General features: G+C 35.0%; 2 protein-coding genes across 2 annotated transcripts; one reads left to right on the top strand and one right to left on the bottom strand.

The window, feature by feature from the left end:
• Nucleotides 1-10,870: 10,870 nt before the first annotated feature.
• LOC121212744 (uncharacterized) lies at nucleotides 10,871-11,617 on the bottom strand. The gene has a single exon (XM_041086154.1). The coding sequence runs from the start codon at nucleotides 11,615-11,617 to the stop codon at nucleotides 10,871-10,873; it is 747 nt and encodes a 248-aa protein (XP_040942088.1).
• Nucleotides 11,618-12,521: 904 nt separating this feature from the next.
• LOC121212745 (uncharacterized) lies at nucleotides 12,522-13,660 on the top strand. Its single transcript, XM_041086155.1, has 2 exons — nucleotides 12,522-12,742; nucleotides 12,937-13,660. Exons 1-2 carry the CDS (start codon nucleotides 12,522-12,524, stop codon nucleotides 13,658-13,660), a joined length of 945 nt encoding a protein of 314 aa, XP_040942089.1.

Here is a 13,660-nt window from a genome sequence, read left to right on the forward strand (position 1 = left end):
TAATTACTATGAATGGGATGCAATGGGTTTGAGTGTATTAGATAATAAATTTTGAGAATTTTTTTTTCCTTTTATTCTTTGCTTTGTGGATTAGATAATAAATATTGGATGGGGTAAGTGTTTTGGTATTGTTTGTGAGTAGAAAATAAGATAATATGACGAAACATAATTTTAGACGTCACGAATTTTTTAATTAAAAATAATATAGAATAATCAAATTATTCTAAAAAATTTGAATTAAATCATTGATCTAATTGAAAATTAAAAACCTATATAATTTATTATGGTGATTAGAATAAAAATTTATTGTACTAATAAAATATTGATTTTAGATTATTTTATTAGTTGTTTCTCAAATATTTTTTAAATATTGATTTTATAAAAATAATAATAACTTAAAAAAAGAACAAATACTCTATTAATTCTCAATCTAACCGATCCGCGTTCTATCTTGCAGTACATTGTTTGGTTAAAATTGAAAACAGGGTTCATATTTGTCCATTGCAATGTTCAGATGTTCAATAATATGCAAAAAAAACAATGGTTGTTTTATATCTTTTATAAAAATGTGTAAAATACAAAAATACTCTATAATAATATTTATTAATAGTTTAAAATTTGATTTTTTAGTATTTTTCTTAATCAAGTTAGTGCCGAACTAACTCGTGATATTGTCTAAATTCATGACGCCAATTCAATCATATACTTAAATAATAGTATAAATGTTATTGTTTATGAAAATATTAAAATATCAATATTGAATCCCGAAATGAAATCAACAGTTAAGATTTGAAATATAAGTAGAGATGGTAATGGAGAGGGGCGGATTGGTTTTTTGCCCACCCGACCCGATATACCTCTAACATAATCCAACTTTGATCCAACTCAAAATTAAATATTAATTTACTTATCTTGAACCTGACTCAAAAAATCCAAATTATACCCAACTTCGACCCGATATACCACTATTTTTAATTTTTATATATTTTTATTAAAATAGAATAATAGTTATGGTAGGGAAAGTATTTTTATAAACTTTTAGTATCACATATTTTAATCTAATATTATATACAAATGGTTTTTTTTAGTAATAACGGGGCAATTTTCATCACAAGAAAGCACGAGAGGATGGTGGCGATGAAAAGGATGATTAAGCTCCAACGGTGCCTCGGCACATGTCTTGTGGAGGTAAAACCCACAGCACTCCACACAGCTAAAACATGGAGCTGACACCTTCTCCCCACACCTTGAGCAATCAACAGTGGATGTTGATGCCCTTAGTTCTTTAGCTGAAAATTAAAGGGAGAGATTCCAAATGTTTATTTGTATGAGTCTCTTTTAACTTTCTATTGTACTTTGCTTCAATGGTGGGTTGCCTATACCTATATATGTTTCTTCTTCATAATTACTATGAATGGGATGCAATGGGTTTGAATGGGTGTAATAACCCGAATTTTACTGTTACCGAAACAGTGTATTTTCGGGTCTCCGTTTCTGAAAAACGGATTCGTAAATATTTATTAAAAATATTTACGAAGTAAAATGAGTGGTTAATTAGAGTTTAATTAAGTAAATTTAGCTTAATTAAGAGTAATTAGGAAAAATGACTAAATTGAATAAAGGATGAAAGTTGAATTGTAGATTAAAAGAAAATAAAGAGGACCAAAATGGCAATTATGCCATTTGTCCTAAGTGAGGCAACATAAACATAAAAATCTGAGATTTTTATGTGTTAAAATATATATTAAATTATTATTATTATTTGTTATAGTTTTATATTTAATTATTATTGTTATTGTTATTATTATTTAAATTGATATTATATTATAAAATGAATAAAAGTAAAACAAGTGTGTGGTAAAAAAAAAATTTATATGTGTACCAATGATATACATACACTTGTAATACACATATATGTTTGCTTATTATATAAGTATATTATATATTATTATTAAAAGTAAAGTAAATAAAAAGGAAATAAAGAAAAGAAACAGAATGAAAAGAAACAGAATGTCGAAACGAAACAGAGAAGAAACAGGGGAGAAAGAAAGAAAGAAAAAGAAAAAGGAAAATTTGGGGTTTCAAGGTTCAAAGTTAATTTGATAAGGCAATTTAGCCCCTTTTCTTGTAAATTTTGAGTTTATGGAATCCTAGAGATGAATACTACTTGATTTAAGTGAAAATTTTGAAAGTTGTTAGATTTTTAGATATTTTTCTTTTTGAATAAAAAGATGAATTAAGGGCTAAATTGATAGAAATTCAAGTTAGAAATGAAATAAGGATTAAATTGTAAAGTGATTCATAAGTTTTATGCTTTAAGGACTAAATTGAAAGAATTTCGAAATTATGGTTTTATTATGAAAAATAGATAATTATGTCTAAGTTTGGTTAAAAATTGAATAGAAATGAAGTATGAATTGAGATAGAAAAAGTAAGTGAATCTAGTTAAGATTAAATTGAAATTAAAGTAGAAATTGAATAAAAATTGTATTAATTAGATATAAATTAGTAGTGAATTAACGAATATGAATTGTTTTAATTCCCGTAGCTAATGTTGTCTCAAGAAGTTTCGGCTTAGTAAGGAAATAGCAAAGTCGACGAGGAAAAGCTTGGAAAAGCTCGAAAAATACGGTTTGTATTTCTATAATCCGAACTCAGTCATTATTTGTTATATTTATATACATATGACAATTGTTATTGTTAGAATTATGATGTTTTACTACTGAAATGGATTGATTTTGGTATGTGATGAATTTATCAAATTTATATTGATTGAAATCATTTTGATTGAATTTATATTGATTGAAATTATAATATATATATATATATGATCTATGTAAAAATTTGAAAATTGAATGAATGTTATATTGAAAAATTGTATTGATTGGAAATATGAGGGAATTGATATGAATATATGAGATTTGTGATAATTGAATATTTGATATTGAAAAGTGAATTGAGTTATATTGGATTATGAATTAATGTGAATAATTGAAAAATATTGTTGAATTGAATGAAATTGTATGAATTGTGAAAATGGGTGAATATATGTGATTATCAGAATGGTATATTGATGAAAGAATTATTAAATTGAGAAAGTGAATGAAATACCCTATTAACTAGTCGGGCTGAGTCGGATATAATTGGCATGCCATAGGATCTGGAAGTGTACGGGATTTGCCGGCTTTATCGATCAGGCACTTTATGTGTCATATTTCAGGCACCTTGTGTGTCGTATCAGGCACCTCGTGTGTCGTTTTAGGCACTTTATGTGTCGTACTCTAATCAGGTACTATGTACCGTTTTAGGCACAATGTGCCGTACTGGTGTGTTTAGGTTGGAATCCGTGTATCCGTCAAAGTCCGGGTTTGTTAATAGGGGTAAATAAGTGAAAGATAAATCGAGTGAATTTGATTGATTGAGTTATTGGAATGAAATGAGAAATTGAATTGAGAATTGAAATTGATATATGAGATTGAAAACATGAACCAAAAGGTTCATGAAATGAGTGAAGTTCAAATGGATGATGATTGATGTTAGAATGAATTAAAATGGTATATTGTTAAGAAGTAAAGTGTGAATACAAGTAAATTGTGAATATATTGTATATAATTTATACTGTAAGTAAATGAAAAGAATTGAACAAATATGTTATTGTGTTTGTTATATGACTTGTATAGAATTTTTATGGTAAGTAAATGAAATTTATCTATAAAACAAATAAATGAATACTTATAATTGTTATTGTGATTTTAAGTTTAATTGTTATATTATTAAGTGTTCGGATTATGGAAATACCACTGAGTATACCATACTCAGCGTACAGTTTGTTTCCGTGCGCAGGTTTAGTAAAGATAGAACGTTGAATCAGCATCCCGGTTCGATCCCGAATTCATTAAGGTAAAGTGTGTTAATTATTGGTAATGGCATTTACCTAGGATGTCTTATGTGTGTGTCATTTTGAAATTGTAAATGTAAGGATGAAATGATATTGTGCATTTAGTGAATAATAGTGGTGAATGAATAAATATGGCCTTGGCAGTTTTGGGTTACTGCAGTAGTATAAATTTTGAAATTCACCATAAATTGTGAAAATTGAATTAAGGGCTGAATAAAATATGAGATTAAAGCCTGATGAGTCTAGTTTCATATAGAGGAAACGATGCATGCAATTGGATTTTATGTTATGAGATATTTAAATTATTGTGAGACAGAGTCTAAATGACTTAGAGATCCTCTGTTCTGAATTTATAAAATCATTAGAAATTATAAAAAAATAATTATGAGTTTTAATTTATATAGTTAAAATCCTTATCGAGTCTATTTTCAAGAGGAATAGACAGGAACATCATCCGAGTCCTGAATTATGAGATAAATAATTTTTAGTGAAGAGAGGTCAGAACTGTTGGACAGCGAAACAGGGGAAACTTTTAGAAATAAACTGTACTAATTGACTAAACCAAAAATTCTGAAAATTTTATGGAAGAAAGGTATATGAGTCTAGTTTTAAGAAAAATTAACAGAACTTAATCTGGAGTTTTATAGCTCCAGATATAAATATTTTAGTGACTATTGCTCAAAAAGATAGTTTTGACATGAACATAAGAAAGTAATGGAATTGTGTGTAATTATTCTGTAAACTCCAGTAATGCTCCATAATCCTCTTTCGGGATGGTTTGGGGTTAGGGGGTGTTACAATGGGTTTCAAGTGTATTCTAAGTAAATTATAAACAAAATTTCCTTTATTCCTTGCAATTGATGGCGAAAGTGTTTTGGTATTGTTTGTGTGTAAAAAAAATATAATTTTACAAGTTACGAATTTTTCAATTGAGAATGATATCAAACAATTAAATTATTGAACAAAGTTAAATAGACTAATTATACAATTACCGAGCCACCAATCGGCTCTCTTACGATAATCTATTACAGAAATGACTCCAACTCCCTCGATATTTGCTCAACCATTTCAATCCCAATGAGTCATCGTTCATTAAACTAACCATATAATTAGATGTGAATGAGACATCTCTATTATAGGAATGATCCACATTCACTATCCTGCAGTACAAACTGAATCTACAAGCTAATGATAGAAACATAAACAAAAATATATAGTACATTGTTTGATTAAAATTGAAAACGTGGTTCATATTTGTCCATTGCAATGTTCAGATGTTCAATAACATGCAAAAGATATATATATAGTCTAATGACAGCTTCAAGTTTATCTAAGCAAATACACATATATCACCCAAAACTTCCCACAGAAACTAAAATTTAAGTACTAACAAGTTCATAAAACAAGTTAAACGAAAGATTACATCAAGGTAAAAAGACAATCAAGACAAGTAACTATACCGGTACTGGTATTTAATCGAACTCACAAAGTGATAACCGCGTGTCGTTTGTGCTTGTGGAATGTCTGAAACTCTTTATTGTTGGAACATCGGCAGCAACAATACATAAAATAACAACCAATTTGCTTAAGAACTAAGATGAAACCAAGAGCAAAACAAAGAACTTGAGCACTGAAATGGATGAGAAAAATCAGAAGCACTTTTCATTGATTGATAATGAAAATAAATACAAAGTTAACAAGTCAAATGACCATTACCTAATAATTTACCTACTCCCACTAATAAGAGACTTAAGCTAACTTAAATTACAAGACAAAGCAAGCTGGTATGGCCAGCCTTACCTCCATCAAACTCAAATCAAAACTAAACAAAAATACAAACTTTCATGTCAAGTTACAAGCTAACTTGATCAAATTACATATGAACTAAAATAACAAAATGAAACAAGACAGCTAAGTTAGTTGCTGCTTTTGAACTCAGCTCGATCGTGCCCTCCAGGCTGAGCTGCTACTGCTTCATGCATCCCTCCAAGCTGCCAACGGTCCAATGTTGCATTGCAGGCCAAATCTCAACACTCCTCCTTGGACTGTATGCAACAAACACCTATTAGCTTCCTTAGTGTTTCAAACCTTGTTGTACCAAGTGGCTTAGTTAAGATATCAGCCAATTGGTCTTGTGAACAACAATGCACTAAGCTGACTTCTTTAGATTGCTCAGCTTCTCTAACAAAGTGGAACTTTATCTTAAAGTGCTTGGTTTTGCTATGAAAGACTGGATTCTTGGCTATGGCAACAGCCGACTGATTGTCAACCATGATCTCAGTAGGATCACATTGGTTCTCATTTAGATCATGCAGTAATTTTCTGAGCCAAATGGCTTGATTCACTGCTGCTGCTGCTATGTATTCTGCCTCTGCAGTAGATTGAGCAACAGTTTGTTGCTTCTTTGAACTCCAACAAAACACACTCGAGCCAAGGGTGAAAAAGTACTCCGACGTGCTTTTCATATCATCAGTACAACTAGCCCAATCGCTATCTGAATAACCAACCAGTTTCAGCTCCTTTTCTTTCTTAAACAGCATACCAAGCCTCAAGGTTCCTTTAATGTATCTCAGCACCCTCTTGGCAGCCCTGAAATGCAATTCATTACAACAATGCATAAACCTTGCCAACAAACTCACAGCATGCATCAAGTCAGGTCTGGTTGCTGTCAAATAGAGCAAGCAACCTATTAAACTCCTATACTCCTTCCCATTGACCTTTACATGATCACCAATGCTTGACAGCTTCTCTCCTTGAGCCATAGGTGTGTTTACAGGCTTGCAATTTTGCATGCTAAACTTGTTAAGTATCTTCAAAGCGAATGCATGTTGGCTGATGAAAATCCCTCGATCAGTTTGGTGAGGTCATGACCCCCAAATCAGTCATATCAAATACCTCTTGCATTTGTACTTTAAACTCATTGACCAGAACATTCTTGCTTCCAGCCACTAGCAAGTCATCAACATAAATCGAGACAATTAGCAATGTCTCATCCTTGGATTTCTTCACATAGAGGGTTGGCTCACTCAGGCTTTTTTCAAACCCGAGCTTAGTCAGGTAAGCATCTACCCTATCATACCATGCTCTAGGTGCTTGTTTCAGCCTAACAGAGCCTTCTTTAGCCTATAGACCTTGTCTTCTTATCCTTGGACTTGGAAGCCATTGGGTTGCTTTATGTAAATCTCCTCATTGAGAAAACCATTCAAGAAGGCTGACTTAACATCAAGTTGATGTATCTACCATTTCTTCTGTACAACCAAAGCAAACAGTAGCTTGATGGTATCCAATCTTGCAACTGGGGCAAAAGTCTCCTCAAAATCAACTCCATACTGCTGGCAATACCCCTTAACCACCAACCTTGCCTTGTATTTATTCAATGAGCCATCAGCATTGAATTTTGCTCTAAAGACCCATCTAACTCCAATAACCTTCTTTCCTGGTCTCTCAACCAAGTCCCAAGTCTGATTCTTTTGAATCATGTCCATTTCAGCTTCCATAGCTTTCTTCCAATTCATGTCCCTAGCTGCTTCTTCATAGTTCGAAGGCTCTACAATGGCCACATTGCATCTCTGATAAACATCAGCAATGGACCTAGTACCTCTTACAGGAAGGTCATCAACATTGCTATTACTAGGCTCACTTTCAATTAGCTCCAAGTTGCCTTCAGCCGAATCCTCTTCAAACTGACTTGCATTCGAACCATCCCAGTTCCAAATCTTCTTTTCATCAAATCTGATGTCTCTACTTACCAAAATCTTCCTTGTTGAAGGATCATAGACTCTATAGCCTTTCTTGTCACTACTATAGCCCACAAAAATACAGGGAACAGACCTATTCTCAAGCTTGGTCCTTCTTTCTGCAGGTACAAGGACATAGCACACACATCCAAAGACCTTCAAATGAGAGACAGATGGTTTGTGTCCATACCATGCTTCAAAGGGTGTCTTATCCTTGACAGCATGTGTTGGGAGCTTGTTGAGCAGGTACACCGAGCTGTTGATAGCCTCTGCCCAAAATGAGTTTGGAAGCTTACTTTGGAACAGCAAGCACCTAGCCATATCCATCACAGTCCTATTCTTCCTTTCACATACTCCATTTTGCTGAGGAGTGTACACTATGGTTAGCTGATGATGGATCCCAGCCTGCTCACATAACCTCTTGAATCTATCAGACAGATACTCAGCCCCATTGTCTGTTCTTAATGTCTTGATCCTACAACCAACTTGGTTTTCAACCATGGCTTTGAACTTTCCAAAAGCTTCAAACACATCAGACTTCTGTTTCAAGAAGAAACCCCAACAAAATCTGGTCAGATCATCAATGAAAAGTACAAAGTACTTACTCCCATTTAGTGAATGGGTCTTCATTGGGCCATAAATGTCAGAATGCACCAACTCAAGCTTCTCTCGAGCTCTCCATGCTTGATCAAATGGAAAATGAAGCCTAGCTTGCTTGCCAAGTTGACAGACATTACAAACACCTTCAAGTGGCTCAACCTTGGTCATATCCTCTACCAAACCAAGCTTATGCAGCAAGTTAAGTGACCTGAAATTGGCATGGCCTAGCCTCTTGTACCATAGACCAGTAATATGCCCTCTTTTCAAGCTGACTAACATCCAACATGAAACACTTGTCTGCCATAGGTACAATGACAACTTCCTGACCAAGAAAATCTTCAATAACGCAAGAATCACTTCTAAAGAACAAAGAATAGCCTTTTTTAACCAGCTGACCAACACTTAGCAGGTTTTGGTCTATATCGGGCATATACAACACATCACTAATCAGCTTGTTGCCAGAGCTTGAGCTGATCAACACATCACCCCTGCCTTTAGCTTCAATTATGCTCCCATTGCCAATTCTAATCCTTGAGCTAAAACTCCTGTCAAGCTCCTTAAACAGGTTCACATCAGTAGCCATGTGATGTGAGCATCCACTATCTACAAGCCAACTACATTTGCCTTTGCTTGTGGTTGCAAGGGTAGATGCACTGAAAACATACTCTTCCTGAGCTTGTTGATCCTCAACAGGACGTGTCTGATCTTGTTGCTGTACTGGTGCTTTGCCTTTGTTCCTACAAAGTTTCTCAACATGACCATATTGCTTGCATTTCCAGCATTGAACATCTGGTCTTCTCCAACAGTTTCTTTTTTAGTGTGTGGTTCTTCTGCAATGAGTGGATGGTGGGTAGCTCCTCTTACTTGAATCCTTTCTGAATTTATCCTTCTTGTCAAGCCAAGGCTTCTTGCCTTTTTGATTTGTACTGCAACTATCTTTGGCCCTTGCTTGGAAGGCTCCCTTAGAGTGTTCTTCCTGTCTATTAGCCCTTCTCTACTCTAAAGCATAAAGTGAGTTCACCAATTCTGATAGAGAAATGGTTGTGAGGTCTCTCGAGTCCTCCAATAAGGATATCTTAGACTCGAATCTCTCAGGAAGTGTGGTGATAACCTTCTCAACCATTCTACTTTCAGCAAAGTCTACACCAAGCAACCTTATATTGTTCACTGTGGCTATTATTCTATCAGCATACTGCTTAATGGTCTCAGCATCTTTCATCTTGAGATTCTCGAAATCTCTCCTCAGATTAATTAGTTGTTGCTGTCTAGTCTTCTCAGACCCCATGAATTCCTCCTTTAACCTATCCCAAGCTTGCTTAGATGAGTCACATGCCATAATGCGAGGAAGATCACATCAGACACTCCATTCTGCAAGCATGCCATGGCTTTAGGCTTCTTGGTAGTCACCTCAACATGCTGTCTCATCTGAGCAACGATGGGATTGGCTCTCAATGGAGGTGGCTCGGCATCATTCTCCACTACACTCCACAAATCGTGTGTCTGAAGGTAAGTCTTCATTTTTACCACCCAAATGTGGTAGTTCTCACCAGTGAACACAGAAGGTGGAGGTGGTGTGAAGCTCATCCTACTGCAACAAGTTCAACAGCTTCGGTTTCCTACTTTCTTAAGCTTGATTTCACAAACAGACAATAACCAATAAGAGAAGGCCCTCAAAGACTTAGGCTCTGATACCATATGTTGGAATATCGGCAGCAACAACATATAAAATAACAACCAATTTGCTTAAGAACTAAGATGAAACCAAGAGCAAAACAAAGAACTTGAGCACTGAAATGGATGAGAAAAATCAGAAGCACTTTTCATTGATTGATAATGAAAATAAATACAAAGTTAACAAGTCAAATGACCATTACCTAATAATTTACCTATTCCCACTAATAAGAGACTTAAGCTAACTTAAATTACAAGACAAAGCAAACTGGTATGGCCAGCCTTACATCCATCAAACTCAAATCAAAACTAAACAAAAATACAAACTTTCATGTCAAGTTACAAGCTAACTTGATCAAATTACATATGAACTAAAATAACAAAATGAAACAAGACAGCTAAGTTAGTTGCTGCTCTTGAACTCAGCTCGATCGTGCCCTTCAGGCTGAGCTGCTATCATGCATCCCTCCAAGCTGCCAACAGTCCAATGTTGCATTGCAGGCCAAATCTCAACATTTATAACCACTCCTGTAATGGTCCAGACTGAAAGTAAGCTGGCTTATTACCTCTCTTTTCTCTTCAGACACATCTAAGATCATGTTCCTTTGCTTATCCACTTCCTTCTCAAAGTCTTTTATCTTCAATTTCAGCTCATCTTCTACATTCTTTGTTAGCTGCATATGTTCCTTGTTTAATTATTGTAAATGGTCCTCCATTTGTCTGATCTGTAAATCACGAGAACAAACCTCGGCTACGAGATTGTTTACTATTACAGTAACACAATCTTTTTCTGTCATAAGCATATCATATTTCAATTTCATTTTGTCAAGGTTCTTTTTTAAAGCTTCTATATGTATACCTTTCTCATTAAGTTTTGTCATCAACTGATTGATTTGACCTTGTAAGTTGGTTTCTTGTACAACAAGCAAGCTTTCGATTTCCCATTTTTTGGTTTCACATTGCCTTATTTTTCCTCCAATACACTTCCATGTAATTCCCATTCCTTGAGTCTTGCTTCTAAGAGAGTCTCTTTTTCTAACAAATCGAAAATTTTGGATTGAAAACTTGCTTTCTGCACAGAGAAATTATCTCTAGCATCACATAGTGCACCCTTTAGTTTTTCAACTTCATGACCGCGGTTCGATAGATCATTTTCGTACCTCAAAATTTGTGCATTTAACATTAAAATCTCTTCTTCTGATGCTTTGATATTTTCTTTACATGTAGAAAGCTCCTCCATCAACCTCATAACTTCAGAGTTCGAGTTTGAAAAACAAGCTTCGAGCTCAATTATCTGTTTTTTCAACTCCAATTCAAGTGACTCACTCTTCTTGAGTTTTGTATTCAACTTCACAATTTCCTCTTCTACAATTAAGAGTTTTAGGTTCGAATCCCTTAACTCTTCTTCATACTTACTGAACTTTTCATTCAATTCTTCATACCTTCGATTTTCCCTCATCTTCGACTTATCAGTATCCATCGCCGAACTCAAGTAAACATTGATAGATGAGATGAAAGATTCAGAGTTAGAATCTGATGAAAACGAAGATGATTCAGTCCCTTCTTTTTCAAAACTACCACCAACAGAACTGAAAGACGAAGCTTGTTGAACAGGTTTATCAGGTGTAACCACTGGAGAGATTTGATGTTGAAGTTGGCCTGCATGAAGCACATGAAGCAGCCAATGAGCAGACCATGCAACGCAAGTCATGCGGATGAAGTGCATGCAACTCGTAAAAGATCAAGCTGTTGTATGTTACCCGAATGAAATACAACAACATGCAAAAGTACCATATGTTATCTGGATGAAGTACGTTTTTTTTGTAATAGGAGACTTGTATCTATATTTGATTTGACAACTTTTTACCTGGATAAAGTTTAGTAAACCTAAGCAGCTTTAGACAGTCAGCAGGTTACTATTGAGCTGTTTTTGTGCAAGTTACTTTTTAGAAAATTTATTGTTCCTTCAATGTAATAGTTTAATATATTTATCTTTAAACAATTGTATGAATGTGAAAGTCAACTTTTTTTTTTGTTTCTCCTTCAACATTTGAGTTTTGCTTCTGTTTTTCATCTTTCAACACAAATTTTAGTTCTTTTATTTTTTGTTTTGTTATCAAAAACCCAACAAATGGTATCAAGAGCCTGTTGTCTTTGAGGGCCTTGGTTGTATTTTGTTTGTGAGGGATTAGTGTTTGAAAGAAAATAAGCAGGAGCTGTTTTTGCTAGCTTATTTAGTTGCCGCAAAGATGAGTTTTTCACCACCACCACCACCTGTTTTTTTTTGTGAAAACTACAACATTTGGGCTATGAAAATGAAGACATATCTACAGGCACATGACCTGTAGAATATTGTTCTAAATGACACAGAGCCACCTCCCTTGAGAGCTAATCCGACCATAGCTCAAATTGGGCAACATAGTGAGGACACTGTCAAGAAGTACAAGTCCATGTCGTGCCTTCAGAGTGGAGTTTCAGATGTCATCTTCACAAGGATAATGGCTTGTGACACTCCAAAGTAGGCCTGGGACAAACTCAAGGAGGAGTTTCAAGGGTCAAACAAGACCAGGCAGCAACAACTGATAAACTTGAGAAGGGACTTTGAGAATATAAGGATGAAGGAGTATGAAACCATCAAGCAGTATGCTGACAGGATTATGGCCACAGTCAACAACATAAGACTGCTTGGAGATGAGTTTAGTGATAAGAGGATAGTTGAAAAGGTCATTACAACTCTACCAGAGAAGTATGAGTCAAAAGTCTCTTCTTTGGAAGAATCGAGAGACCTATCAGCTATACCCTTAACAGAGCTGATTAATGCTCTTTATGCTCAAGAGCAAAGGAGAGCCAGCAGACTGGAGGAGCATCAAGAAGGTGCCTTCCAAGCCAAAAGCAGACCAGCCTCGAGCTCCTCTGCATACAAAGGAAAAGAATCCTAATCAAGCAAGCCTAGATCAGCTAGTGAAAAAAGATATCCACCCTACCCACACTGCAAAGGGTAAGTCATCCGGGTGAAGTATGTTGGTTCAGGCCTGATGTGCAATGCAAATTCTGCAAAAAAATGGGCCATGCTGAAAAGGTCTGCAGAAACAAAGGCAGACAGAGACCAAATCAAACTCAACAGCCAAGAGCTGAAGCTCAAGTGGTAGAGGAAAACAGTGACCAAGAAGAGCAAGTTTTTGCAGTTTCTTGCTCAGTAGCTAAAGGAAAAGCCATAAAGGGATGGTTGATAGACAGTGGTTGCACAAACCACATGACCTCTAATGCTGGCATTTTTAAATCAATTGACAGAAGCTTCAAAACAAGAGTGAAGGGTGGAAATGGACACTTCATCAAACCTGAATATAAAGGAGATGTGCTGATAAATACTCCTACAGGTACCAAACTTGTTACAAATGTCTTGTTTGTGTCTGATATTGATAGAAACTTGCTTAGCATTGCTCAACTGCTTGAAAAAGGATATTCAGTAGTATTCAAAGGCAAAGAATGCCTGACCAGTGATCCAAGTGGATCCAAGCTCGTGTCAGTGACAATGGCTGACAAAAGCTTTGTTGCAGACTGGAATTGGGACAAGCATGAGCCAAAGGATATTACTGAAAATCTTGCAACAGATCAAGCTGAAGGTAATCAAAATGGTCCTGAAATGGACATTGATGATGAACCAGTCAGAGGCACTAGACCATTGGCTAAGATTTATGAAAAAGCTCAAGTGGCTGTAGTTGAACCAAGCTGCTTTGAAGAGGCTGAAGCTTAA

Source organism: Gossypium hirsutum, chromosome A13 (genome assembly GCF_007990345.1).
Source record: "Gossypium hirsutum isolate 1008001.06 chromosome A13, Gossypium_hirsutum_v2.1, whole genome shotgun sequence".
NCBI classification, from domain to species: domain Eukaryota; kingdom Viridiplantae; phylum Streptophyta; class Magnoliopsida; order Malvales; family Malvaceae; genus Gossypium; species Gossypium hirsutum.

Excerpts from the sequence above, each read along its gene's own strand:
- LOC121212744 (XM_041086154.1), bottom strand. The coding sequence starts at position 11,617 with ATGACTTGCGTTGCATGGTCTGCTCATTGGCTGCTTCATGTGCTTCAT.
- LOC121212745 (XM_041086155.1), top strand. The coding sequence starts at position 12,522 with ATGAAGGAGTATGAAACCATCAAGCAGTATGCTGACAGGATTATGGCC. Across the intron at positions 12,743-12,936 it reads AATGCTCTTTATGCTCAAGA|GCCTGATGTGCAATGCAAAT; the intron begins GCAAAGGAGAGC and ends ATGTTGGTTCAG.